At 50.0% G+C, this 27697-nt stretch overlaps 1 protein-coding gene across 1 annotated transcript; it reads right to left on the reverse strand.

Moving 5' to 3' along the window:
- Window positions 1–339: 339 nt before the first annotated feature.
- On the reverse strand, window positions 340–27490 carry BTBD2 (BTB domain containing 2). The gene is made up of 9 exons (XM_058820933.1): window positions 26898–27490; window positions 19479–19598; window positions 15970–16126; window positions 12286–12391; window positions 11298–11495; window positions 6733–6925; window positions 5035–5122; window positions 3771–3917; window positions 340–2936 (listed from the first exon to the last, which is right to left on the reverse strand). Exons 1-9 carry the CDS (start codon window positions 27488–27490, stop codon window positions 2775–2777), a joined length of 1764 nt encoding a protein of 587 aa, XP_058676916.1. The 3' UTR covers window positions 340–2774.
- Window positions 27491–27697: the final 207 nt, after the last annotated feature.

Raw genomic sequence — 27697 nt, forward strand, 5'->3', positions numbered from 1 at the left:
TTCATTTAATTATCAAAAACCTCCAATCCAGGTTTAAGAAATTCAGTCATAAAATGACATCACCCAGACCAGAATACGCCCACTCTGTGCCATCCTGCTGCCTCCTACCACCACCTCATACCCTGAGGGTCAGGACTCCCCAGCAGTGAGTGCCAGGCTTCAGGAGTCCCAAGAATCTGGCTCATCCCACAGCCCATGGATGGGAAGCTGAGGACCCCACACCCTCCTCAGCTGGGGGAGATGGGCCAGGAGCCAGCACGGCCCAGATCTCCCCTCCACCATTTCCCTTAGCAATCACTCTCCTCCCATCACAAAGAAACTTCATAAAGACAACCTGGATGTCTTTATTGTTTTCCTATTTACAAATCACAAAGCTGGCCAAAAAGCAGAGTGTGAACACAGGACGAGAGCATCGGATACATTCATCAAAGAGCACAGGAGCAGGCGGGGCCCGCTCTGCTGGAAGGTGACGTGGTACAACAGAATGGCTCATACTTCTGGGAACAGGCATGTCCAACAAGGAATTACATTCATCTATCTACAAAAGCCAGAATTGCATCAAACTGCAGAAAAGCCAGAAGAACAGAAGTTGCTCAGGTGTAGTTCAGAGTTTGACTCCTCTCCCTCCCTCCGTGACAGGACAAGCTGCCAGACCTGCCCCGCGCAGGGAGGGCAGGAGGGTGGGATTTGGGATGAGAATCTGTGTAACAAAATAATCATGAGAACAACAGAACTTCCAGGGAACAGCCAGGGAGGCTCCCCCTGCAGCTGGGCAGGGCCTGTCCCAGCCCTGCTCCTCCCAGAGCTGAGTGCACAGCTCTGCTTCTCCCAAATTCCAATTATTCCACTATTTCCACCTGTACCTGATGCCCCGAGGTGCAGAACCCACATCAGAGCCCCTGGAAGGTGCAGCTCCAGCACGGGCCCTGGCTGGCAGCAGTGACATTCCTGCCACCCTTGGGAGAGGGGTGGTGACAGGAGCAGGCACAGTCACAGCCTGATGGACACAGAGTCTGTGCATCCATCCCACAGCACTGTTTGCATTGCACAGAGTTGGGTTCAGTCACCAGGACATGGACCCAGGTTGGGATTTTTTTCTATTTTTTTCTATTTTTTTAGTACTGGCCATATTAGAACCATCCCACCTGGAAGCAGGCTGACAATACACAGCTCACACCATCTCCCTGGAGCACAGAACACACTCTGGGCATCCCTAACAGCTGCTGCTGAGGAGGTGCAGGGCATTCCCAGGCTGAGGAGGAGACTCCAGCCCCAGGATCCCGGCTGGGGCAGCAGGAGGAGGAGGAGAAGCCCTGCTCCAGCCAAGGACAGCCAGGTTTTGACTCCAGCAGGGAAATCCAGTGGCAGCAGCTGCCCAGAGAGTGGCAGTGGCTCCGTGTGCTGGAGCAGGAGGTTGGAGAAGGGGCCCTGAGGCAGCACCACCCCAGCCAGTCCCACGCAGACTCCCATGGCTCTGGTCTTCCTGCCAGGCTGAGCTTGATTCCAGAGGAGGGAGGAAGAGTCTGGTGGTCTTCACTCGTGGGCAGTGAGGGTGGGGCTGGACCAGGCTCCCTCTCTGTGACAGCCACGGGGAAAAGCAGCTGGCCCTGAACAAGGGGTATCCTCAAGGTCACCGAGCTCCACAGCTCAGCAGGTGATGTCTGTGATCCCCCTCCTGTGCCTGCCAACAGGCAGTGTGCAAGCACACACCAGCACAGAGAACATTCCACCTTCTCCTGAACCATTTGGTAAATCCTTGTCCATCCGCTGCATTGTAGTAACAGGCAGGTGCACATGCAGCCTCTCCTCCTGCTCCCATCAGGGGTGAGGCAGCAATGCACAGGAACAAGGGAAACACATGGAAACGTGCATGGAAATGCAGGAATGCCCTGGAGCAGGTGAGGCAGGTGCCCTTCTGCTTCAACTGACAAACCATGGCACTCTGCAAAGGACAACAACCAGTGACAACAGAGCTGGGGCTGCCCAGGGTGAGCTGAGCATCACCAGCCCTTGGGACGTGCCAGGGGTGTGGAAGCAGGACCACAGGGCCTCAGAATGCAGGAGGAGCTGCCCCTCACCACTCTGCAGGGAGGTCACCTCGCTGCCACCAACTGCCCGAGGTGAAGATTGTCACACATGGGTGGGAAGAGCAGGAAAATGCCTCAGTCCCTCCAGTGGAGCTCAGCTTTGAGGTCTCCAAGCCTGTGTAGTGCTGGAACAGCAAAGCCTCAGGGAAAAGGCCACTTGCCATGACTTCTGAAGGCGGCTCTGTGTGCTGAGGCTGCTGGGAGGGAGGGAAGGTGCTGGACACGGGCTGGCCAAGCCCTGCAGTGTGGCCTGGACTGCTGAGCTGGGGCAGAGCAGAGGCCACCCAGCCCCGCCCGAGTCTGTCTGCAGGACCATCTCCTCATGGCAAGTGAAACCACAACCAGAGCCACTCGTTGCCTTGTTTCTGACCGGTGGAAAAGCATCTACATTCATTACAGTCCAAAAAACGCACGTTGTTAGAGAGGGTTAATCAGGAGGTGAAAAACAACAAGCCACAGACAACCTACAAATGGTACTGGGCCACCAGCTGGGCTGCACTGGGCCACCAGCCTGGCCTGGCACCTGAGAGCAGCAGCAGCACTAGCACAAGGCAGAAGATGAGCTTTGAAATGGTTTCACTGTGACCTTTGGCTAGTGTGGCTCCAATTGGTGTGGTCAAACTCAGCCAGAGATTCAGTTTGGGAGGTGGCAGGGAAGAGTCGAGTCCAGGGGGGCTGGCAGTGGCACTATGTGTAGAAGATGATCTCTGGGATTTGTCCATCCTCCACCGAGGTGCCGTTGTTGTTCCCAGCCGCGTAACAGAACGTGAAGCAGGTTTTGGCTCCCGTCGTTGGTGATTCATGGATCACTTTGCGCAGTCCTTTGGTTCCATAGTGGGAATCTGGACCCTGCAGGGGCCAGGGAAGACAAGGACAGGTCAGGCCCCTCTGCTGCCCAGGCTCTCTGGTGGGTTTGGGGATCTCAGTTCCTCCCTTTTCCTCCTGGATTTGCACCTCAGGTATTCTGACCTCAATCCAATCTATCAGAATTTAACACTAATTTAACCATTTAACATATGAACTTTTTGAGGCCACTGCAGCAGGCTCTGGATTACACACCTGCAGGAGTGACAGCTCAGCTGTCCACACCAAAAAAATCACCCATCCCCTCCCCAGTGAAACATCTGTGCAGTGCTGTGAGACAAGTCAAAAACTGTCGCAGACATCTTTTCTGAAAAATCCTTTCCTTAGGATTTTTCCTCCTGAGAAGAAGCTGAGAGGCCTCAGGAACAAAATGTAAACAATGATTATCTGCTGCTGTGGAATACAACAGGTGCATCTGAGATTGGTCTCATGTGGTTGTTTCTAATTAATGGCCAATCACAGTTCAGAGAATCCAATCCACAAGCCTTTGTTATCATTCTTTCTTTTTCTATTCTTAGCTACCCTTCTGAGGAAATCCTTTCTTCTATTCTTTTAGTATAGTTTTAATATAATACATATCATAAAATAAAAAATCAAGCCTTCTGAAACATGGAGTCAGATCCTCATCTCTTCCCTCATCCTCAGACCCCTGTGAACACTGTCACAAAAAGCCAGCTCTGAATGCTGGGGGTGAATGAGCTCATGGCAGCAGCAGGGCACACAGAGACCTTGGGGATTGCACCACCGGCCTTGAAGGACACAGAGCAAGGCCCAGGTTGCACTGATGACCTAGAGCAGCTGCCCCCACCCCTCTGGTACCTTTAGAGTAGCACAGGCTGTGTAGTTGACGTTGGGTAAAATCTCCACGGGCTCCTTGAACATGACGCGGAAAGTGTTGGAGGAGCCGTCGCAGCTGAAGCCGGTGTCATTCTGCCCCAGCACCGTGTTGCTGTCTGTGTGGATGATCTGCAGCACACACAGGGTCAGCTTCCATCTGGAGTGAGTGTCCCTGAGCTGGGCTGAGCCCCAGGCACTCCCAGATTGACCAGCCCTGAGATGAGTGCACTGCCCATCACTCGTGTCACCCAGCAATGCTGTGATCACAGAACCACAGATTCCCATGTTTGGGGTGGGATGGACCTTAATGATCACAGAATTTGGGTTGGGATGGACCTTAATGATCACAGAATTTGGGTTGAGATGGACCTTAATGATCACAGAATTTGGGTTGAGATGGACCTTAATGATCACAGAATTTGGGTTGAGATGGACCTTAATGATCACAGAATTTCATTTAGGATGGACTTTCATGACCACAGAATTTGTGTTGGGATGGACCTTAAGGATCACAGAATTTTCTTGGGATGGACCTCAAAGATCATCCATCTCCAATCCCCCTGCAGGGGCAGGGATGCCACCCACCATCCCGGATTGCTTCAAGCCACATCCTGGGCTTGAACTTTCAGGGCTGAGGCAGCCACAGCTGCTCTGGGCCCCTCTGAGCTCAGCACAGAGCTGTGGGCTCATGTCCCCTGCTCACCCCCAGGCTGCCACAGCACTGCAAGCCCCACCCTGTCCTCAGACCCTCCTCCCCCAGAGCTCAGGGCAGCAGGATGAGCCCTGACAATTAAAGATGAAATCCTGACAACCTGTGCTCATCACAGCTGCCCTGTGTGCTGGAGTGACTCCTGGGGACCCACACTGGGGTGGCACAGGGTCACCCAGAGCAGACACACAGCACCCACGGGCTCCACCTGCTCTTGGGACAGGATCATGATGGACTTGAGACAACTGAGCCTCTCCCAGCCTGCCCAGGGTGGGAAATCAGGCACAGCTGCTTCCCAAAGTGCCTCCAACTGCCCCAAAGCTGGGGGCAGAGCTGGGGAGATGCTGCAATGACGTGTGCAATGAAATCAAGAGCAATAATCCTTCTGATCCCCAGTGCCCCATCTGGCCCCTGCCACATCTGCCAGCCCCCCTGCCCAGGGACACACACAGTCCCTCTGAACCTCAGGTTTTGTTACAGATTCACTAAAACAGCCCCTAAAACAGGCAGGATTTTTAAGGTAGCAGAGAGAATTACCTGTATGTTTACTTGGTAATCCGTTGGCCCGTGTATGGATCCGTATAATCCAAACCCAACTACAAATATCCTTTTGTTTACTGAGAACCTGCAGGGACAGAGCAGGAAAGTCAGTCCAAACCTGCCTCTCCTGTATTGCTCCAGCACAAAGCTGATACACAAATATCTCCACTTGTGCCGAATTCACATCTCTGATTTAATCAAACCTACACAGACTTAAGTGCAGCCCTTCCTAAGAGGTGAAACCCTGCACAGGAACCATCAGCTGCACACTCACACCTCTGACTGCTCCAGTGAAACACAGGAAACACAGTGAAACACAATCCCATCCCAAATTTCAGGGTCCAGGCTCAGGAAGTGTTTCCAAGTTGTGGCAAAACATCAGCACCCCCAAATGCCCTCCAGGCTAAGGTAGGGGTGTGGAGCAGTGCCCACCTCATAGAGCTCTGCCCAGCAAACACCACTGGTGATTTCAGTGCTGAGCATTGGGAATTGTTCACCTGCTGCTGGGTATTTATTTATTTTTAATATATTTCTTTATTATTGTTCACCTGCTGCTGGGTATTTATTTATTTTTAATATTATTCTTTATTATTGTTCACCTGCTGCATTCCAAATTTACCAAGAGCACATATAAGGATTCAGTCACTCCTGAGTGCATGAATCCCTGCTGCCCAAGGAAAAAGGGGAAGGGTCTTTACCCCACTACAGCTCCACCTTCTCAGGCAGCAGAAGCCTCAGGGTTTGCCAAGCTGCCAACAGCATTTCTTCATCTATCCACCAACTCTTTTAGCCCTGCAGTGTTTCCAGAACAAACACCTGGGGCAGGCTGGAAGCCTCAGCTCTTCAGCCAGCTGGAATATTGGAATATTCAGTGTAGGAACTGACCCTGATGCTGCAGAGGCTGAATCTCAAGTCAAACCCAAACTCCAAAATGTCTGTGAGTGTTGGAGGTGGGAGCAGGAAGTGTTTGGAGCTGGCAGCAGGGGAGTGGACCAGAGGATCTCAGCAACAGCTCCAGTGCAACAGAACCTTCCTAAAGTTGTGAAGAGCTTCATTGCTGTGAGTCCCTTCCACCCACGATGAACACAAAGCAGGGAAGAACCCCAAAGCTTCCTGATTCCCTCCTGTCTTGCTCTCATTTCTGCCTTGGGAACACAAGCCTTGCAAAGCACCATTTCCCAGCCACACCTGCCAGTCTCTGTCACTGTAACTGGGCTCTGCTGGCTGTCCACAAGCTCAGGTCTGAACAAAATGGGTGGCAGCAGAACTTTACCCCAAAACCCCTCTCTCCAACATGAGAGGTTAAAGGGCTTCAACAAGACACTGCAATGCTCCACAATGACACTGGAGCAGGGAACCAACCTGATGGAGCACTGCTTACCTGTCCCCACAAAACATGGCAGGGGGACAACAGGTGACAACTCATTTATGTGCCCCTAAGCTGCAGGAAACCTTTGGGGGGTTATTGCCTCCCTTTCCAGGGGCCTGTGCTGGGAGCCATGCTTCCTGAAAACCTTTGCCAACAGAGATGCAAAGTGGAGGTCAGTGCACCAGGGGCTGGCTCTGCCCAGCAGAACACCTTCCCTTTGGGGTCACACGGTGGAAATTCGGGGTCTAGCACAGAACCTTGAGTGTTTAGAGCAGTGGGAAGCTCAGGAACACGAGCCCAGGGGTGGGAATGGGCGCAGAGCTGACCTGATCCTGTCACTCGTCCCACTGTACCCCCAGCGGCTCTCCACCTGCTGGAAGCGGCTGATGCTGCACTCCTTGCCCCGCAGGCAGCACCGGGGCCGGTCGATGAACTCCACCCGCGGCTTCGGGTTCACGGTGAAGTGCAGGAACAGGCTCACCACCTCCCGGTCCGTCAGGATCCCCGACTGGGCAGGCCCTGCAGAGGGGAGGGAGGGGCGGTGCTGTCAGCCTTAGGGAGCCTCAGGGATGATCAGTGCAGCCCCATCCCTGCACAGGCACCCCAACACCCCCACCCTGAGCACCCTGGGAGTGCTGGTTTGGGTAGGAGAGACCTTAGGGACCATCCTGTCCCACCTTCCAGCAGCCCAGGCTGCTCAGAGCCCTGTCCAGCTCTGTCACCCTGGGCAGCAGCAGCCACTGAGAGTTCAGGTGACACCAGGAGTGACAGACACGACCCCACTGCCTGCACTGCCAGCACAGCCAGCTCCACACAGGCTCAGAGACTGGACAGACCACGGAATCCTGGAATGTGCTCAGTGGGAAGGGACCCTCAGGGATCATTGATCCCAGCCCTGTCCCTGCACAGCCACCCCAACACCCCCACCCTGAGCAGCCCTGGGAGCTCCTGCAGCTCTGGCAGCCTTGGCACCATTCCCTGGGCAGCCTGGGCAGTGCCCAGCAGCCTCGGGGGGCAGAACCTTGCCCTGAGCTCCATGCCAAGGCCTGGCACAGCTGCAGCCCTTGCTGGGCACCTGTCCCTGTGCCAGAGCAGAGCTCAGCCCCTGCCCCTGTGCCTGCCCTGGGGAGGAGCTGCAGCCCCCGAGGAGCCTCCCCTCAGTCTCCTGGGCTGCAGCTGAACGAGCCAAGTGCCCTCAGCTGCTCCTCAGCCCTTCCCCAGCTCCGTGTCCCTCCTTTGGGCACTCTCCAACAGCTTTGGACCCTTCTGGTGTTGTAGGTATAAGCTGTTAGATCTTCAGATGTTGAAGGAACTCCTTAATCATGAACATGTGCAATCACCTTGTTTGAATTAGTTCTTTCTCTCCTCCCTATTTTGCCCTTGTTAAAAGGTTTTTTGCATAGCCCCACCTTCCTGGAAATTAAAAGTTGTCATCTTTTTGCTCAAAATTTTTCAGTGCCCACAGTAGCACAATTTTCAGTGTTCCTGTACCAATGTTTTTTAGCTTCAACAGGTGTTTTTGTCTCTTGCTTGTGCAGATATAGCTGTTACCCAGCTTTTGTTCTGGTAGGTTGGACAGGTGTGGGGCTGCAGCTGAACGAGCCAAGTGCCCTCAGCTGCTCCTCAGCCCTTCCCCAGCTCCTTGTCCCTCCTCTGGGCACTCTCCAACAGCTTTGGGTCCTTCTGATCTTGGGGGCCCAGAACTGCATAAACAGAAGGAATCCTCTGGGGTTTTCATGGGGAAATAAGCCTGTCCTGCAGCTAGGAGCAGACTAAACCCCCATCAGAGCTGGGATCCCAGTGGTGCATCAGGATATTAAATCTCAGACAAAGGTGCTGCCCCTTATACACAGGGCAGTCATGGGCTGCAGAGCCTTCATGGAACATGGAACTGGCATTAACTGTGGAGCCCAAATGCACTGGGCTACCAAAAACACCCAAAAGCAGCTGATCCTTGCCCCACTCCTGGAAATGCCAACATTGGTGAGAGATGGGGATTTCCAAACATCCACACTGGTGGTTCAAAAAGTTGGAGAGTATTTTTACTCAAGACAAAGGTGGTTCAGCTCATTCCTTCAGGCATTTAATCCACATATTACATTTGAATACCTTTATTGTAGAATCTTGGGAAAATGCTAATGATTTCAGCAAGAGGTTCTCATCTTTTCTCCAGTAACAAGACATTTTTTCCGGAGTGATCACAGAATCCCAGACTGGTTTGAGTTGAAAGGGACTCTAAAGCTCATCCAGTGCCACCTCTGCCATGGCAGGGACACCTTGCACTGTCCCAGGCTGCTCCCAGCCCTGCCCAGCCTGGCCTTGGGCACTGCCAGGGATCCAGGGGCAGCCCCAGCTGCTCTGGGCAACCAACTCAGTGATCCTAAAAATCTTTGCAAACCACATAAAATACTTTCAAAAGTGAAACTGGATAAAATTAGTCTGTTAGCCTAACACTCAAAAGCTTCTCTGCAGCTGTTTGCACAAGCTTTGAACAGAAACAAAACCATTGAGTACTGGGGAAACAACAGCAGTTAAATGCTCTTTAATGTGGGGAGCAAATGCCCAGCTCCTTGTAGGTCCAAAACTACTTGCACCTGGTTAAATTCAACATGATTTTACCCAGACAAAACCTGGTCCAATGATGCAGTGGGGAGAGACTCAAGAATTCAAGGAAGTCAACTCCTCCAAAGGTAAATGAGCTTCTGGATACTTTGTTCAGCAAAAATCAGCCTGGTTGATGTGTCTGAACTCATCCTGTGTTGTTGCAACTCACTCCTGCAATGTTTCAAATTCCCTGCTCTAAGGGGAGGGAGGGACACATTTGCCAGTTAAAACATCTTCATGCAAAACCCCGCGTTTGATAGCAGATTATACAATAAACTGGTGAAACCACTGCTGTGAAATTCCCTCTTTTCTTGGCTTTTGGGGGAAAGGGGTGTGGAGGGGAAAGGTTTCCATCTTCTTTCTCTGCTCTGATCACCACAGAAATCAGTCAGTCAGAAAAAGGACAGAGCTGAAGGAATTCCAAGTTAATTCCTTTTTTAAGGAACAGCTGATCACTGCAGCCCCCCAGGTTTGGGGGGTTTGTTCATCTTTTAGGTTCAAGTGGATGGGGAAAACTTAAGAATTTCTCTTAAAGCACAAAGGTCCAAGTAGGACAGGCAGTTTGTAACAAACATGGGGAGGGGCACTGGCACTCCCAGCTCAAAGCCTTCAACCCAAACATGCCAAAATTAACACTTTCCTTCCAGTGAGAGAATGATACAAGGTCGCAAGGAACGATTGAAAGAAATGGAATCTGCAGAAAGATGAAAGGTCTCTGCTTCACTGAATAAATCCACATTCCCTGAGGCCACATCACAGCTGTGACAGGCCAAGCAGAGAGTGGGGACCAAGTCTGAAGCCCAGATTTTCCCCTTACTAACAGCCCTCCTCACAAGGGAACGGGGACAGGAAGGACTGAGCAGCTGAGGGCAGCACTGCCCTGAGAAGTGACCTGCAAAGGAAGGGGTCAGTGCCCCTGTTTGCTCCTGTGTACACAGCACTGCAGCCTGGAACAAGTGACAGTCTGGAAAATGGCTCCACTGCGTCTTTTTAGCATGAAAACTCTTTAAGCCAATTGCCAGCTTCCAATCCCTGGGGAATCCCCAGAGGATGAAGTGAAAGACAACAAGCAATGAAAAGAAAACGAGGCAATCTATAGTCCAAGCTGTGAAATGAGTTAGACAGCTCTGTGGATCAAGACCTTAATGTAAACTTGAAAAATACTTTGAGACACAGACTAAACAACACCAAGTTTGCAGATCAAAGAACAGCTTCAAAGTTTTTGAGATATGGGGCTCTGCTCAGAACAGCATTGGCAAGACAGGGCCAACACCACCACAGGCAGAGGATGGGGAGAAACATCCTCATTTCTCTTTGGGAACAGGCTATGATCAACACCAATTATTCACAACTCCATCAGCTTTGTGCAGTTTAAACACTCAGAATGGCTGGGAAGGGGAGCAGGTGAACCCCAGTTTGGATCTTTGCTCTAAACTGAACCCCAGTTTGGATCTTTGCTCTCAGCTCAATGGCACAGTGACCATCCAACCACGCTGTGAGAGCAAACCCAGCTGTGAGCCCCCTGCTCCTGCCAGGGGAGCACCAAAGGCTTTAAAATGAGAGAATGGACATAGATGAAAACAGCATTCAGACAGTGGATTTTGTAATCATAGAATCACAGGAGAGTGTTGGAAGGGACCTTAAAGCCCATCCAGTGCCACCCCATGCCATAAGCAGGGACATCTTCCACTATCCCAGAGCACTCCAAGCCCTGCCCAGCCTGACTGTGGGCATTTCCATGGATGGGGCAGCCACAGCTGCTCTGGGCACCCTGCGCCAGGGCCTCACACCCTATGGCACTGGAACACTACAGAACTATATATTATTATACTACAGAATTTCCTTCTGACATCCAGTCTGACCCTGCACTCCTTCAGGAGGCCATTTCTCCTTGTGCTATCACTCCAGGCCCTTATGAAATATCCCTTTCCAGCCTTTTAGGGGGAGAATGAGGGAAAATGGGGAGGAATGTGGGGGGAACCTCATATTTAAATCACTACAACATACACAGAGAAAACTCCCTTTTGTGTGACTTTCTCTGTAGCTGAGGGAAAGCAAAGACCAGGATTGGCAGAAACACCTTTGCTGAGTTACCTGCTGCAAACTCCTCAATAGTGGGAAGCTTTTCCAGCCTTTCAGGGGGAGAATGAGGGAAAATGGGGAGGAATGTGGGAGGAATCCCATATTTAAATCGCTACAGCATCCACAGAGAAAACTCCCTTTTGTGAGACTCTGTAGCTGAGGGAAAGCAAAGACCAGGATTGCCAGAACACCTTTGTTGAGTTACCTGCTGCAAACTCCTCAATAGTCATCAGTGGGAAGCGGATAAGGGAGAGAGCTTTGCCCAGAACCTTCCGCTTGTTCTCTGGAATCACCTGGAGCTGCTGCCGCTGACACTCGGCCTCGGACCAGCGCACCACGGCGTTGAACAGGCGAACCTCCCGGATCCCCAGCGTGTCCCTCTCCAGCACTGCCACCAGCGTGTCTGCAGGGCACCACAACAGGCACAGCTTCAGCCTCTGAACCCCAAACCAGCCCCCTGCACCTCGCCAGGAGCGCCCCGTGCACGGCCAAGGGGATGTTGAACCGACAGCATCGCCCAAAAGTGCTGCCTGCAGCCTCTGAGGAAGATTTATCTGAATATTCCATCAGCAAGGAGTTCACTGGAGCAGCAAACAGAGCCCATTTAATTGGAGTGTTAATGCAAGTGCAGGAGGATGAATTGCAACTTGCTTGACGTCAAATTTGGATGAAACGAGCAGCATGGAAGCCAGAAGGTGACCCGTGCCTTACCTCCACAGCCCATCTCATTAGGAGAAGGTTAAAGCCTGAATTTTAATGTTCATTAACTGTGCCCAGCAAGTTTGGAAACTGCAGATGGTAATTAAAATAGCCAGTCCTTGCTTCCAAAAACACAACACCTTTTTAACTCCAAAACCTGACAAAGACTTGCGGAAGAAAGCCAACTCTACAAAAAAAGGCGAGTTTACACCCACCCAAAACCTGCCAACATCAACACAGGAAGCAGGCTTTGTGTCATGCCCAGAAAACTCAAGTTGCACCAAAGTAAGCAGATTCCAGGGGATTTCTGCAGGCAAGGCAGCAAACTCTTTGGCAAATTCCCTGTTTCCAGCCACTCTGTGCCAGAGACTATTCAACTGATTGCTCCAGAGCAGCCAAGCCACAAGTGCCAAGCACTATTAACCTGTAACAACTTTGGAGACAAGCTGGTTATGAAAGCAGGGAGAGAGAGGGAGGGGTGGAAAAGAGCTTACCCAGGTCAATGTCTGTAAACCCCTCTGCATTGAGGGCATCTGAGGTGTTCTTGTCTATGTTCTCCAGGCATAGGCTGGCCAGCTGGGGCTCATCAAACAGCCGGGCCTAGGAAGGAAAGAGCAGCATTAACAGAAAAGGTATTTTAAAGTTTACTCTAAGAACCCCCCTTCCCCTCCCACAGCCCATCTTCATTAGCAATACCATGCCTGACTGCACCAGGAATCCACTGGGCCTTTCACAAGCAGTTAAGCATGACAAGGCAAACACTAGAAAATTCTGTGTTTGGCAGCAGCCCTGGTTCAGCTGTGCATGTCTTCAGGCACGTCTTTGTTCTAACCCAGCCCGGGTGCAGGCACCAATCGTGCTCTGCAGCACCACACTGACCCTGTCAGCTGAGCACAGGCAATTTTGACTTCATTTTTCTATTTACAAGAAAGCTTTGCCCAGTAACTCCAGGCCTGCTTGCTCTAGGAATAATGCAGAGGCAGCTTATTCTGTAAGAACAGCCACACTGATCTTGTGCATTAGCAAGAAAAAGCTGTAGCAGCAGTGCCTGGGTGTCCTGGGGAGCCCTACAGGGTACACAGCCTGCTTAGTGCATTTCCATGTTTTGCACAGAAACAGCTACTCTAATCCAGTTCCCCTAAAGAATTTCTCCCAAAATAGGTTACTATTCCAAGAAAAGCCTTACACAGCCTGGAGAGCTGCTCAGAATTTCTCTGCCCAACTTAAGTCTTGTAACAATTTTGCTGCCACTTCAGATCACCCTGGACTGCCATGTGTTAGCAGCCCTGTGCCCAGCATAAGCAGAATTGGGTGGAAAACACAAAAACCACTAAACGATCTCTTACTTCAGTGCTTTGGTTTTGTTGTTTAGGAAGGAACTGCCTTGATTCACACCTAACAAGAACACACCAGACTTGAACTCGCTGCCACCAGTAAGGTTTAGAACTCTTGTTTTGGGTTGGGAATTCCATCACTCAGGAGGTGCCTTCCAGCATCTTCTGCCTCACCCCCACTTGTGGCACGCACAGCTCAGCAAGGCCAATCTTTGTGCTGAGACCTCAAGTGCAGGAAGCTGAAACAACAATTTCCCAGGGCCCAGGGAAACTTCAGCAGTTGTCACCTGCTCCAGGGGCTGGAGGGCTGCCAGTGCCTTTACACTCTTGGCACCAAGAGCTGTGACTGACTCAGACTTTACTACTGGAGTGGCTCTTTGGACACATGAGGACTCCAGTTACACTCCCAGAGCTCTCCCCCACAGCAGCTCCAGGCAAGCTTTATTTCCTTGCTGATCAAAGTGACACTTGGATGTGTGTCTGGCATGAAAGAGGATCAGGGCTCACTGAGAGGCACAATCAATTAGGAAAGCTGTTTGCCTCTGATATTTCTGCCACTGATCAGCAGTTGCTTGAGACAGACAGTGACACAGCTGCTGGACCAGCAGACTGGGCAGGCACGCACAAAAAGGAGGTTTAGGGCTCTACTGGGATCTCAGCTCCATGATCTTAAGACTATTGGGCAGTGTCTGGTACAAGATACATCTCAGGTTTGTAATTTGCTGAAGAGGATGCTGTTTTGATGCAGTGAAAGCAGAAAACAGGTAGGTGTTCACACTGCAGGACCAGGAACAAGAGGGCTGTGAGAAGAGATCCGTTCAGTGAAGTGCAGCCAGTCATCAAGTTCAGGCACTTTTCTCAAGCAAGACCTGCCTCAAACATCTCAGACTTGATACAGAGAAATAGTGAACATAAAACTAGATGGGAATCATCACTGATGATCATACAGAATGAACAAGCCACAAACAAAAGGCATCAGGAAAGCTTTTCCCCATATGGCATTTCACCTGCCTCAGTGCCACTGATAGAGTGCCATGCAGGAATTTGGCACCTGAAACCTTCCTCCTTTGTCAAACAAGGACCTTTGTGACCTGTAAGGAAGTCACCATGAACCTAAATATTACCTTGCCAAAGCCACAAACTCAAGTGCAGAGACACAGGAAGCCACAAGAAATCTCTGCATAAGGAATACCACCAAAAGCCAACACCTCTAACCCATCATGAGGCAATGGCTAGCCTCAGATTCCTCCCCAAAACTTCAGTCTATGGGAAAGATCTGTTCTCAGCTCCTGGCTAACAACTCCTGATCTTTCAGATTGCAATGCTGAACCCAAAGATCAGGAAAGCTGCAGCCAAGGAGCTGCAGTTGCCCCACCATGCATCAGATGGAGCACAGATTTGGCTGCCATTGCCCAATCAAGAGCCTTCAAGTCCTGGATCTGCCTCTGGAAGTGCAGTGTGGATCCCCCCCATCTCAGGGGCTGCCTCATCTGTTCATGGCACGTGGAAAAGGGCCAGGTTAAAGAGGATGGGTGAAGAAGGGCATGGAGTGTTGCAGCAGTAGCTGAACCCAAGCAGTGACAAGTGACTACAAACAGCACTGTGACATGGGACTACTTTGAGAACAGATCCAAATATTTAAACTAAAAAAAAATAATTAAAAATCCCAGCCTAATCCTGAGCAAAGAGCCCAGCAGTGAGTGCTTCAGGCCAGCACTGCTTCAATATCTGCACAGCCACTGGTGCAGCCACTGCCACCCACATGGTGCCTACAGCCAGAGCCTCAGACACCTGTACTGCTCATGAGGGGGAAAGGTCCAGGAATGCTGGGTGAGACAGGAAATCCCTCAGAGCACCTTGGTGTGCTGGTTCCCACCTCACTGCAGCTGGGAAACTCCTCTGCAAGCTCTGTTTAACATCAGACATCACAGCAGCTTTCCTGAGCTGGCTGATCAGAAATATCCTCCAGAGCCACTCCAGCCTGCCCATCCCCTGAAGGAAAGACAGTCACACACAAAGCCTGTGTGTTTCTTATTCCTACAGCACACAGAACTGGGTGTCCCTGGCACTGCCATCCACCACACAGATGACAGCACTGTGGATGTCACCAACATGGCATCAGCTGTCTGAGAGAGAGAAGACAGGGCTGGGAAAAGGATGAGTGATGCTCATTTAATCAACCTGGATGCAAAGTCTGATTTTTGCCAAACTAAGCAGAAGTTGTAAAGACTGTCTCCTACTTTGCTGCTTCAAGAGTCAAGTGGAAGGTGGAGGAGCTCAACCCTCAGAGAGTGGATCAGACCCAGGCCAAGGAGCAGCTGCTCTGACACTCTGGGTCTGTGAGCCTTCAGTGAAGGAGGTAGAGCTGAGGAAGAGAGCACCCTGCTCCTCTCCCAGGAAAATAAACCAAAGCACTCATGAAAAGGTTTTCCTTCACCCCCACTTCAGGAAAAGTACTGCACAAAAGTTGTTCAAGGAATGGCTGAGCAGCCACTGAGAGAAAGCTCAGCATTACCAGTCCTGATTCTGTAACACACGGAAATCCTCTCATTCCACTTTTCTTCTTGGCAGATGAAATCTTTCCACCCTGTTAACTCCATCCCCAGCTCACACTCTGGAAGGAACCACCTGCCACAGTGAAACAGAAAGATCTGAAACAGCAGCAACGTTTGCTGTGTACAGTTCTTTGTAAGAACCTGCTCAGCAGTGCTGGACTCCTGTGAGGAACAATTCAAAGCAACCCAGAGCTGCTCCACTTTGGATGATCAACTCTGGAACACACAGAAAATTCCCATTTTTCTGCCTGTGCTGGACCTTGCTGAAGGCAGATGATCACAAACTCACCTGAGTTAATAGCATGAATGCATTGTCTGCTCTGAGGTTTTTTTTAAGAAACTCCACACAATGAGCTTCAAGGGCAGGAACTGCATATTTCTTAGCTGTGTAAAGTGTTGTCATAACAGTCTCTGGTCCGATCTGAACTTCGTCTGAGTAAAGAAATCTGAAAACATGCAAACAAACATTGCTGTGGTGAATTAAGGTAACAGGGTAAAACTCCCTCAATTCATAGAAAACATGTTTGTGCCTCTGCCTGTCATCCTGGTCCATTTCCTCTGCTGGAGAGTTAGGAGGGTTTTCACATCCTTTCCACTAATTTTTTTTTAAGACATTTTACAGTATAACATTTAATAGCTGGGATTTCCACTGCAGAAGCATCTCAAACTGCCTTGCATCTCACCACCAGTGAGCTCTTAGCCTACCCCTTATACCAGGCTAAAATGGTCTCTAAGGGCACCCCTTAAAATTCACATTTTTGGCTGTTCAATTAGAATAAATAAGGACAAAGATTCAATCTTGCCTGCCTCTCTCAGAAGAAAAACTCCATTTTACACTACTAATTCAGAAGTGCTGAGAAGCACTCAGACATTTCCATCCACTGCACACAAGGTGCTTTACCCACACTCCCCTTTCTCATCTCTTTACTTCACAGACTGAATTGTTTAATTTCATGACACAAATGTTTAAGTACAGCTCACAGTGTAATTTCAGCATAAAGCAAGAGTTAACTGCAGTGAAAAACAAGGACTGCCATGCTGCAGCAAAGCACCAGCCTTCACTGCTAGGCCAAAACAAGGAAGGACATTCATGATGTGAAAAACAAAGGAAACCTGACTGAGCCCCCTAATACCTGAACTCACTGAGCAGAGACAGGAACTGAGGCTGAGCTCAGTAAAATCAGTGATGCAGTGGTTTAGTCCTTATCACAGAATTCCAGAATGGTTTGGCTGGGAAGGGACCTTAAAGACTGCTTTGCTCCAGCCCCTGCCATGGGCACAAACACCTTCCACACCTCCCAGAGGCTGCCCAGCCTGGCCTTGGCCACTGCCAGGGATCCAGGGGCAGCCACCCTGTGCCAGGGCCTGCCCACCCTGCCAGGGAACAATTCCTGATTCCCAGTGTCCCACCCAGCCCTGCCCTGTGGCAGTGGGAGCCATTCCCTGTGTCCTGTCCCTGCAGGCCTTGTCCCCAGTCCCTCTGCAGCTCTCCTGGAGCCCCTTCAGGCCCCAAAAGGGGCTCTGAGCTCTTCCCAGAGCCTTTTCTTCTCCAGGCTGAACAGCTCATGCAGAGTTTTGGTTTTTTTTCCTGTATCTCCTTTAACCAGTGGAGCATTTGCCAGTCAGGATCTCAAGGACACAAAGCACAGAGATGCAATATTGTGCTAACTGTGCTCAGCATTCCTGTTCCAGGGGTTATTTTGGAAACTCCAGCAATGTTTTGCTCTACATTTCTCTGAAGGGGACACAGCAGGTTGTGTGGCTGCTGTTCCTGGAAGGGCTCTTCCAGGGGGATCCAGGCAGTATTCCCATCTGCAGCAGAGCAGCTCCTGCTCCTCCAGCCAGAGAAGGCCAGGATGCCATTCAGGGGAGCATCATCAGTGTGATCCACAGGCAGGGAAGCACTGGCACTGCTGAAAGCAGGCTTTGTGCTGCTCCAGGGCATTTGGCAACAGCAGCATCATGCCACAGGTTAATCAATGTGTTTTGCACACACCCTTTCCCAGCCCCATTTGCACCGAGCAATCCTTTCTGTTCCAAGATTAAAAGAACACAGTGGCTCTAAAACCAATTATTTGTTTACTTCAGTGACTGTGTCAGTATTTCTGTTTACCACAGTGTGTGCTAAGAGAGACAACAAGAGTAAAAAAACTGTGAAAAAACCCAGTATGAATTTAAAAGAACATTTAGACTGTAATCCCAGACAATCAGACATGTTCTTATCTTTGGGTTAACATAATAATAATAATAATAATAATAATAATAATAGTCTTACACAATTACAGCAGACCTATGAAAGGTCACTAGCCCACAACCTCCATCACAATCCAGCATCCAGATGGGACCTTCTGCAGAACATTCAGGAATGGGCACTTGGTCCCTGGATAAGCTCCTGATCCTACAGCATTAGATCATGGCTTGGACCAAGTCCTGAGACACATGTAAGGATCAGATGCCATTCCAGATCAGTGTTTGGAGGGACTGGTTTTACTCCAGGAACTCACACCACATACTTGGTCAGCTCTCTCCTGGAAAGCAGCACCCAAACTTCCTCTGGTACAAGCTCTGAGCATTTTAAAAGCAATTTAAAAATTCATTTCTAGATTGAAGCACCCAAGATGTCACTGGACCATGGGCACAGCTCAGAAGCACTGAGGTAATCCACCAATGACTTCTTCCATTAAAAAAGCCAATATTTCTGTTGAAATCCACCTGAACTTTTGTCTTTTGAGATGATGGCTTCTCTTCTGAAATCGCTCTGTTAATCAAGTGGTGAAATCTCAGCAGGGAAACATCAGGATTTTTGCCTCTAAATCACTAGATAGTTGGGCCTCACAAATATCTAGTGAATTTGATTTAAAGATAGTTACAAGCTCTGCACTTCAGAGAGATCCACATGGCTGACAGGCACACTCCAATTAGAGGGATTCCCCACGTGCTGGTGTCTGCTTTAAACTGAGCCAAAGGGGAAGGGGCTCGGGGCTCCCAATAATTTCTGGCCTTTCATTCTAGCCCAGATCAATTTTAAAATATTCCAAGACAGCACAGGCACGACCAAAGCACTTTCTGAAGGCAAAGCAAAAAGTGTGCCAGAGCTATATATAGTGGCTGCTCCCAGTAGGAAGTGAGTGGGGAACATGTCAAGAGCACAGGAATGGAAACCCCTGGAAGTAGGTTACAGAAATCCTACAGAAACAGGACAATGACTTCCCAGCATCCATTCAGGATTGCTGCTGGATGTTGTACAGCACCAGCCAAGCTTAAAGGAATTGGTGAATAGGATGTTACATCCCCTTCTTCCTCCTCCTCCAGCACACAGACTTGCAACACAGACTGGGAATGGAAATTCAAACCCAGCTCTCCAAATGAGGGATAAAACCCACACAAAGGCTGATACCACATGGAATGGCTGAGATTTATTACACACCCCTGCTTACCTGTTACAACTTGCTCACAACCTAAACAAGCTCCAAGTGTTTGTAACTTACAGAGCTTTCAAAAGATCACTTTTCCCCTCTTCTCTCAAAGAGCATTAGGATGAAACCAAACCAATGAGTGAATAAGAAGTTATAACAATCAATGGCCAATATTATATATATTTATATATTTTTTAAGTGTAGCTACAGTAGACTTTTACCCAAGAAAACAGGGATTTAACATCAGCATTTAAATACCGTTGAACAGGCATTTCATTTTGGAAATTAACAATAATCTCCATTCTACAAATACTTCCCTGCTTTCATCAAAACCAATTTTTTGCCACACTAAATCTGTGCATCCCAGTCATCCTGTGCTTACTTGAGCAGAGCCAGGAAGGCAGCAGGCTCCACGTCAGGCAGCTCAATCTCTGTGGAGGTTGTGGCCATCCCACCATTGAACATCGCATCGAAGACAGCGCTGCCCACGGCCAGCACGAACCTAACGTGGAGAAAAAACCAAACGTGCAAATAAAACCTTATGTGAAATCATATTTCTATTCAAAAAAAAAAATCCCAGGCTGGTTGCTTAGCCCTAAATCCACCCTCAGGGAAGGCAAATCGTTTGTGGAGTTAAAGGAAAAGTGTTTTGCAAGAGCAGGGAGGGTCAGGCTTGCTGCTCCTTTACTGCAAAGCACCAAAGCTGCAAGAACTTCCTTCTGAGCCCTGTCCTACAGCACAGGAATGGTTCCCCACAGGCCACATTTTGGGAATTATGGAAGAGAGAACACATGCTTTGTAAAGCCCCTGTAGGAGCCTAGGTATAATCTGTGAAAAATGCATTTTTTATGATTGGCTTTTCACAAATATTAAAATGAATATTATATGTGTTGTGTTAGAAAGTAATGCTGTATTGATTCTCTTAAATAGTGTGTTAAATATAGTTTTGGGTTTAAAAAATGTTAAAACAGAAACTATGGTATGTAAGATACTTTTTTTTAAAGAAAGGACTTACAGAGAAATAGCAGCCACAAGACACCTAAATCTTTCAGAGAAAGAGAATTTATTGCTCTTTTATCAGAAGAAATTAACTTCTTCCCACCTCGAAGGTGTTGTTAAGACTCAGAAGAAGGTAATGATGACCAGACAGAATCCTGTGTTTGAATGGAATTTATGCATCATGTATGAGATGTATGAATATGCAACAGGTTATTGTTTTTAAGGGTTAATCCTCTGTTAACTGTGTCCTTTTTTTGGGCTCGTGCTGCCCAGAAAAAGGTACCTGGACATCCATAACTCTTTGTTGCTATTGTCTCATATTGTCCTAATTCAAATTGTCCAAACTATTACTCTAATTGTATTACTACTTTTATAACAGTTTTATTACTATTAAACTTTTAAAATCTTAAAAACAAGTGATTGGCATTTTTTTCACATAATCCCAATGTTGAGAAGCAAAGAAACAGCAAAGTTAAGGAGTTCAAGCTCTTCCAGCAAACAGAGCCCAAGTCTTGCTGCAACTCCCCACAGTCACCTATTGGAAACACTTCTGGAAAACTTGTAACTGCACAATACCCACAGGCACACACCTCTGGTGATGGCAGAGCAAGCTCCCAAAACACAAAACTGCACCAGGAGCTGCAGACCCCAAGCCCTGGCACAGGACCTGCCCTCCCCATGTTGCTGAGCACTTCCATGGATAACCTGCTCTGGGCTCAGCACAGAGGGAAGAACAAACCAGCACAGAGAGGTGCACACAACCCTCAGCACTGCTGGGAGCTTACATGGCAATACTGGCACAGAAAAGGATGTTATAAGCTCTAAATAGACTGAAAGCAGGAACTTAAAACAGGTTTGATACCAAAAATTATGTCCCAGCACTCCCATACAAACAAGATGATCCCCTCCAACACACATCTCCTGTTTTAGGAGGAAGCTCAGGCCTGGGCTGCTGAGGGGTCTGTGTATATTTAAGATGCTCTACCTGCCTCAGGACTTAAAAAGCCATTTTGAAAACTTTCTTGCTCAAAAATGCAGAGGTGAACCCTTGCCATGAAGGATTCCTGTGTCTGCCACCGTGCAGCTCCCTGAAGTTAAACTGAAGGTCACAACTCTGCACAGAAGGGAAGCAGAGCAGCCCAGGCTGCAGGAGATGACTACAACCACTTCTCTACCAACTAGGAAAAGGAAAAAGCTGGAATATTCCAGGTTCTTGCTGCAGGGGTTTGATGCACACTTCCAGAGAAGCAGCAAGAACTGCAGGCAGAAATTCAGAGAAGACAGCAGGCATGGAGCAGAAACCTCCAGCACTATGGGGGAATTTCAGTCAGATTTCACAGGAAATGACCTTTTAAAAGTAGGAAATTTCCATTTAAACAATGTTTTCATTTTCTCCCTTTTCCCTCCCCTCCCATCCAGAGGAGGCTTCCCAGGGATACAATGCAGTGAAGCTCCAAGGATGTGCCAGGCTCATTTGCTGTGACTGAGTTTGGCTGACGAGCTGGCTCATTGTTCCTGATGGGCTCAGGGAGCTCGGGACAAACCACAGTGGTTACAAAAAGTACACACATGCATATTTCTGTCAAACCATTCTCAAGAAAAATGTCAGGAAAAATAAAAACCTTCCTCACAATACCAGAATTGCCAGATGAAACAAAAATCCTTGTTCCTCCAAAAGCAGCGATGGTAGCAAAACAATTGCCGGCTTTGTTTGATGCTAAAAATTAACATATATTAATTGCACTCTCAAATTTTCATTCTCACAGCCAGCACAGTACAGGTCCTCAATGAGCAAGAGCTTTCAGAAGCTATTTGAAAAGGGCATTCATTTAAAAAAACCCTCAAATGTTTGCTTCCATTTCAGTCAGGAACAAATCAGTCAGATTTTGTAAACTGCTGAGCCCTAACAGGATCCCAGGAGGTGCCAGAGAAACCCAGGACTCCACATTTGAAGTTCTCTTAAAACACTAAGAGAACATAATTAACATAAGAAAATCCCTCTCTCTCTCCAGTGTTTTCTTAAGCTGCTCTAAAAGGAAAAGCAGGGATGCTCACCACTCCTCCTACACCATCCACCAGCTTCCCCCAGCCATGCAGGTCTGCAGGAGGAAGAGATGGGATTTGTTTTAGATGGGAAAATCCAACAGATAAGTTATTTTAAACACTTTTGTGGCCAAAACGGAGTGGACTACTGAAAGGAGGCAGAGAAATAAGCAGAAATAGAACTAAAGAATTAAGAAAGCAACACCTGATTTCTCCTCATTCCCTCTGCACCAGGAAGAGCCAAAGTAAACTGACTGTCAGTGGTGAGAGTCACAGGAACTTCCTTGAGGTTAATTTGTCTTCAAACGGATCCAAAGCTGACTACAGGCTGTGGAGGGCCTGCAAGGAAATGTCTTTCCCTTCTGCTATTTTGTTTCCTGACACAACTTTCACTGCTTCATGCTCACCTTGGCACCACTTGTCACCTGGTTTCATCTGCACACCCACCAGTGCTTCTCCCTTCCCAGGCACTCCAGTAACACCAACAACAAAAGAAACCACCCAAAACCCACAAATACCCCATGCTGCTGAACAGCTCCCTCCTCCATCTGCACAGAGAAACCTTAAAATGTCTATTCCAGAAGAGCTGGCACAGGAACACACCAACACATGACATGCTGGAGCTCAGTGACACCAGAGGTGATGGAAAGATGCTGATGATGATGGTGGGCTGGCAGAGGATGCAGACCCTGGGTGAAAGGATCAGGAGCCATGGGACACAGGAATTGTGAGTGAATACATGCCCAAGAAAAGACAGGATAGGCTCAGAAGAGACTCCTGGAAACAACAGCCAAATCTTACTCAGGCTGTCACCAAGCTGTAGATCTCCAAGGCTGGAGCACACACAGAGCTGCATCCCCACAGCTTGCCCTGCTCACTCTCAGGCCCTATTTTCTGGCCAATTAACAAGTTTAATTATGACACCCATGCAGTTCCTGGCTGATGAGGTTTAGCCATTTCTAATCCCATTGATACTGTGCTCAACAAAGCAGATCTGGAAAAAGACAAAAAACCCTTTCCCTCTTATTGCTGGGTCTAATCAATGTGTTGACCTTGGCCATGCTGGTGCCCTGAAGCTTTGAGGCAGCTGCTCAGCCTGGCCTTGACATCAAAAAAAAAAAAAAATTTAAGGCCATCCCATCTTCTTCATGGCTGATTCAGCAGCAAGAGGGAATGAGCTGAAGGCTCAGAGACAGGGCTTGCTTCAAGGTAGGCAAGGAACTTCCACAGGGTCTGGAGCCTCCTCCAGGTGGGAAACACCTGATCTTCTCAGGGCTGCAGATACTTGGACAGGTGACCCTTCAGTTCACACCTTTTACCTTCAAACTGGGCTCTCAAACACAAAATGAATGTTTGCTCTTGGCTGCTCTGTGAGGTTTCTTTTGTCTGTTTCTGTGGCTTGATATGAACTGCTGAGCCACAGAATCCCAGACTGGTTTGGGTGGGAAGGGACCTCAAAGCCCATCCAGTGCCACCCCTGCCATGGCAGGGACACCTCCCACCATCCCAGGCTGCTCCCAGCCCTGCCCAGCCTGGCCTTGGGCACTGCCAGGGATCCAGGGGCAGCCCCAGCTGCTCTGGGCACCCTGTGCCAGGGCCTGCCCACCCTGCCAGGAAAGAATCCCGTCCCAATACCTAATCTAAATCTTCCCTCTTTTCAGATTAGGGCCATTAACTGAATTTTCCAGGTGTACTCAAAAACACATCTGAACCCACAGCTCTGTCAGAAACCTCTTCTAGCAGCAGCACCTGGGGACAACATGACCTGTGCTCACTGGGCACAGCCACTTCATCACCTCAACCTACAAACCCTCCACATTCCCCCAGCTCCATCCAGGAGAAGACAGACCAGGAATCACCTGCACCATCACTCCCAGCTCCCACAGGACTGCATCTCTTGGATTATTTGTGCTTCCCAGTCTGCTGCCAAAGCCATCCCAGCACACCATCAAGGATGCTGCAGACCACTCCTCGAGGCACCACAAGGAGCTGTCCAAGAACCCTATTTAGGAGTTGCTCCTCCTGCAGCCATGCTTGGTACCTGGCCTGGTCTAAAAATTTACACAATTAAACTACAGAAATACTTACCTGTGAGCTGTGCACTATTGTGCCAAGGGTGGTTTAGATTGGATATTAGGGAAAATGTCTTTTCAGAAAAAGTTGTAAAGCACTGGAATGGGCTGCTCAGAGTGGTGGTGGAGTTACCATCCCTGAAGTGCTCAAAAAACACAGATGTGACACTTGAGGACATGGTTTAGTGGTGAATGTGGTGGTTCTGGGCTGATGATTGGATCTGATGATCTTAAAGGTGTTTTCCAGCATTAATAACTCCATGAGTTCATGATTGCAGACATCTGACAAAGCACCAGCACCTGTCCTGGTCACTGAAACAAACCAGCACCTCTCCAACTGAACCCATGGCTGCTTTGCAACTCAATTCCAACCCAAAGTATCTTCTGCCATTGAGGTGGGAAAACTGAGCACAGAAGGAGTCTGGGTGGTTTTATTTTAGGCTCTCTTATTTCTGAAATAACCACAGTACTTCATAAATCACCAGGATATCCCAGCTGCAACATCACACGGACAAGTTTTACTAAAATCTCTAGAACCCTTAGGTGGGATGTCACACCATGACACACTCCATTCTATCTTTACCGCCCAGAGCACCAGATGAATTTCATAGCAATTAAGCAGCATCTCACTTTGGGGACAATTTTTTTCCCAAATCTTCATTTATTTTCCATTTATTTCTGGGCTGAACATCACCCGTCCCCACCCAGCAAGCCTAGTTCTCAGGACAGGAGCAAGCTTACCCAAATACTAATTAAGATTCAAATTATAAGAGAGCAAACCTGACCCCCTAAACACTCAAAGCAGCCTAGAACAAGTGTGGTTTGTTCTTAAAGTGAGAGAAAAGGGGAAAATCTGAAGGGGGAACTTCCAGTAACATGAGCACTTAGAAGAAAAGCAATAGTTTGAAACTGTTTGGAGTGAGGCTCCCTTTGCCAAGCACCACTTCCAGGTACAACAAGGAACCAATTAAAGTTGGCTCCATCTTGCTGGTTTGTTTCAGTGACCAGGGCAGGTGCTGGTGCTTTGTCAGATGTCTGCAATCATAAATTCATGGAGTTATTAATGCTGGAAAACACCTTTAAGATCATCAAATCCAATCCTCAGCCCAGCACCACTACAGTCACCACTAAACCATGTCCCCAAGTGCCACATCCGTGTTTTTTGAACACTTCAGGGATGGTAACTCCACCACCACTCTGAGCAGCCCATTCCAGTGCTTTACAATTTTTTCTGAAAAGACATTTTCCCTAATATCCAAGAAGAGGGTGGCACACATGGATTCACTGGAGCTCCCCCAAGGAACCAGCTGAATGTCAATCAGCCACATCAGATCTGCATCATCCAGGTGGAGGCGATTCCCAGCTCCACAATTCCCAGCTCCTCTGAGCTGCAAATTCTTAAATGGCAGCTCAGCCCTAAGCATTAACCACTACAGGTTATTCAGGCCCAGGCGTGATTCCCAACACAGCTCTTCATGGTAGTGGATTAACCCCCAAAACACAGGGCTTCAGAAAAGATTCACTAAAGGTCACTTTAAAATTAAAATGTTCCACCTGAAATTTGGGGCCTCAAATCATTGTTCCTTCATTTCCATTCCCAATGCTCTCACAGATTTTGGTGATCTCTGTCTGCAGGGATCAGGCAGATGAGGGAGACTATTCCTCCTCTCCTCTGCTTCCCACCAAATCAAGGGTTACTTCCAAGTGACACCAAGGGATGTGGGATTGTCCCACTCACTCCATCCCTCTGGATAAAACACTCTCATCCAAACCCTAGATGCATCCTGAGCTGGTGACCCTGAGGAGAGGCACAACACTGTCCCAAGGCTGGAAGAGATCAGGGGCAGCACTGGCTGACCACAGTGGGGGTCCTGTGCTCAGGACGTGTCCCTGAGCAGGGGGTGAAATGTGGGGTGCAGTTCTGTGAGCCCCTTTTCTCTCCTCACAGGGAGGTGCAGCAGCCCAAACCCAGCACCCTGTACCCCACTTGATGGCACATCACCCCCCGAGGCTGCAGGAGAACCCACAGCACTCCCAGGGCCATCGCTGAGGGGAAGTTTGGGGATGAGGGGCCATGCCCGATGGAGAGCTAAGGGATCATCGCTGAAGAGGATGAAGGGCCATCCCTGAGGAACTGTTCTGAGAATAAGGAAACATTCCCTGAAGAGCAGTTTTGGGGGATAAGGGGACAGTTCCCTGAGGAGAAACCTGAGAGAGCAAAGGGAGCAATCACCGAGAAGCAGTTTTGGGAGATAAAGGAGTGATTACCTGAGGAACAACATAGAGGGGTGAGGAGACCAATCTCTGATAGGAAGTGAGGGGGAAAAAGATGCGTTTCCCGGAGGGAATATGTGAGCAATTCCCTCAGGGAATAACGGGGGGCGGGGGAAAGAGGGAGACGAGCCATCCTCGAAGGGCAATTTGGGGGTTGACAGGGTGATCCCTGACAGGAGGAGGAGGAGCGATGCCTGAGGGGCACTTCTGTCAAATAAACGAGCGATTCCCTTTATCAGTGTGGGGAGAGTGAGGGGATGCCCCCAGGCCCATCGGGCCGGCCCCCACGACCCTGCCGAAGCCCGGGACCCGCGGCCACACCGCAGGGCCGTGGGGCTGGGTACCCCCACACCCCTCATCCCTCCCGCATTCCCGGATCCCCACGCGTGGGACCCCCGCGCCCCCCGCCCCACCTGTGCGCCGGGATGCGCTGGGAGCCGCGGCCCTTCCCCACCAGGAAGTGCACGTCGCTGAGCACCTCGTTGTTGAAGAGGAACGCGAACCGCTCCTGCACCGTCGGCTTCGTCGCCTGCCAGTTGTACACCGGCTCCCGCTGCAGCGCCCCGCCAGGACCGCCCGCCCCGCCGGCTGCCCCCGCCGCCCCCGCCGCCGCCGGGCCCCCCGCACCGCCGCTGGCCGCCGGCGGGTTGGCGGCGCCGCTCTGGTTGTAGGTGAGGCCGGGCGGCGAGGCGGGCGCGCCGTTGGTGCAGGCGGCGGCCGCGGCCCCGTTGCCCGGCGGGGGCGGCGGCGGCTGCGGGCAGGAGGAGGAGAGGCCGCCGGGGCCGCCGCTCCCTCCGGCCGCCATCTTGTGCGGCGGGGCCGCGGGGGCGGGCGGCGCGGGGCGGCGCTGCAGCAGCACCAGCACCAGCAGCGGCGGGCGGGACACGGCGGCAGGCGGGACGGGGACGGGGACGGGGGCGAGGGCCGCGGAGATGTCGGCGGTGGCGTCGATGGCGGTGGCGTCGATGGCGGCGCGGATGCAGAGCGCCGGGCAGCAGCGGCGCATGGGGCGGGCGCCGCCGCCGGCCGGGCACGGGGGAGCGGCGGAGGCGGTGGCGGGGCGGGGAGAGGGCGTGGGGCGGCGGGCGGGGCCGGCACGGAGGGGGAGGATGGAGGGCGATGCGAGGGGGAGTGAGGAGGCGATACCTGAGGGGATAATCCCTGAGGGGGCGATCCTTGAGCAGGATGAGTGTCCATCCCTGAGGAACACTTT

This window comes from Ammospiza caudacuta, chromosome 28 (assembly GCF_027887145.1).
Source record: "Ammospiza caudacuta isolate bAmmCau1 chromosome 28, bAmmCau1.pri, whole genome shotgun sequence".
NCBI lineage: Eukaryota > Metazoa > Chordata > Aves > Passeriformes > Passerellidae > Ammospiza > Ammospiza caudacuta.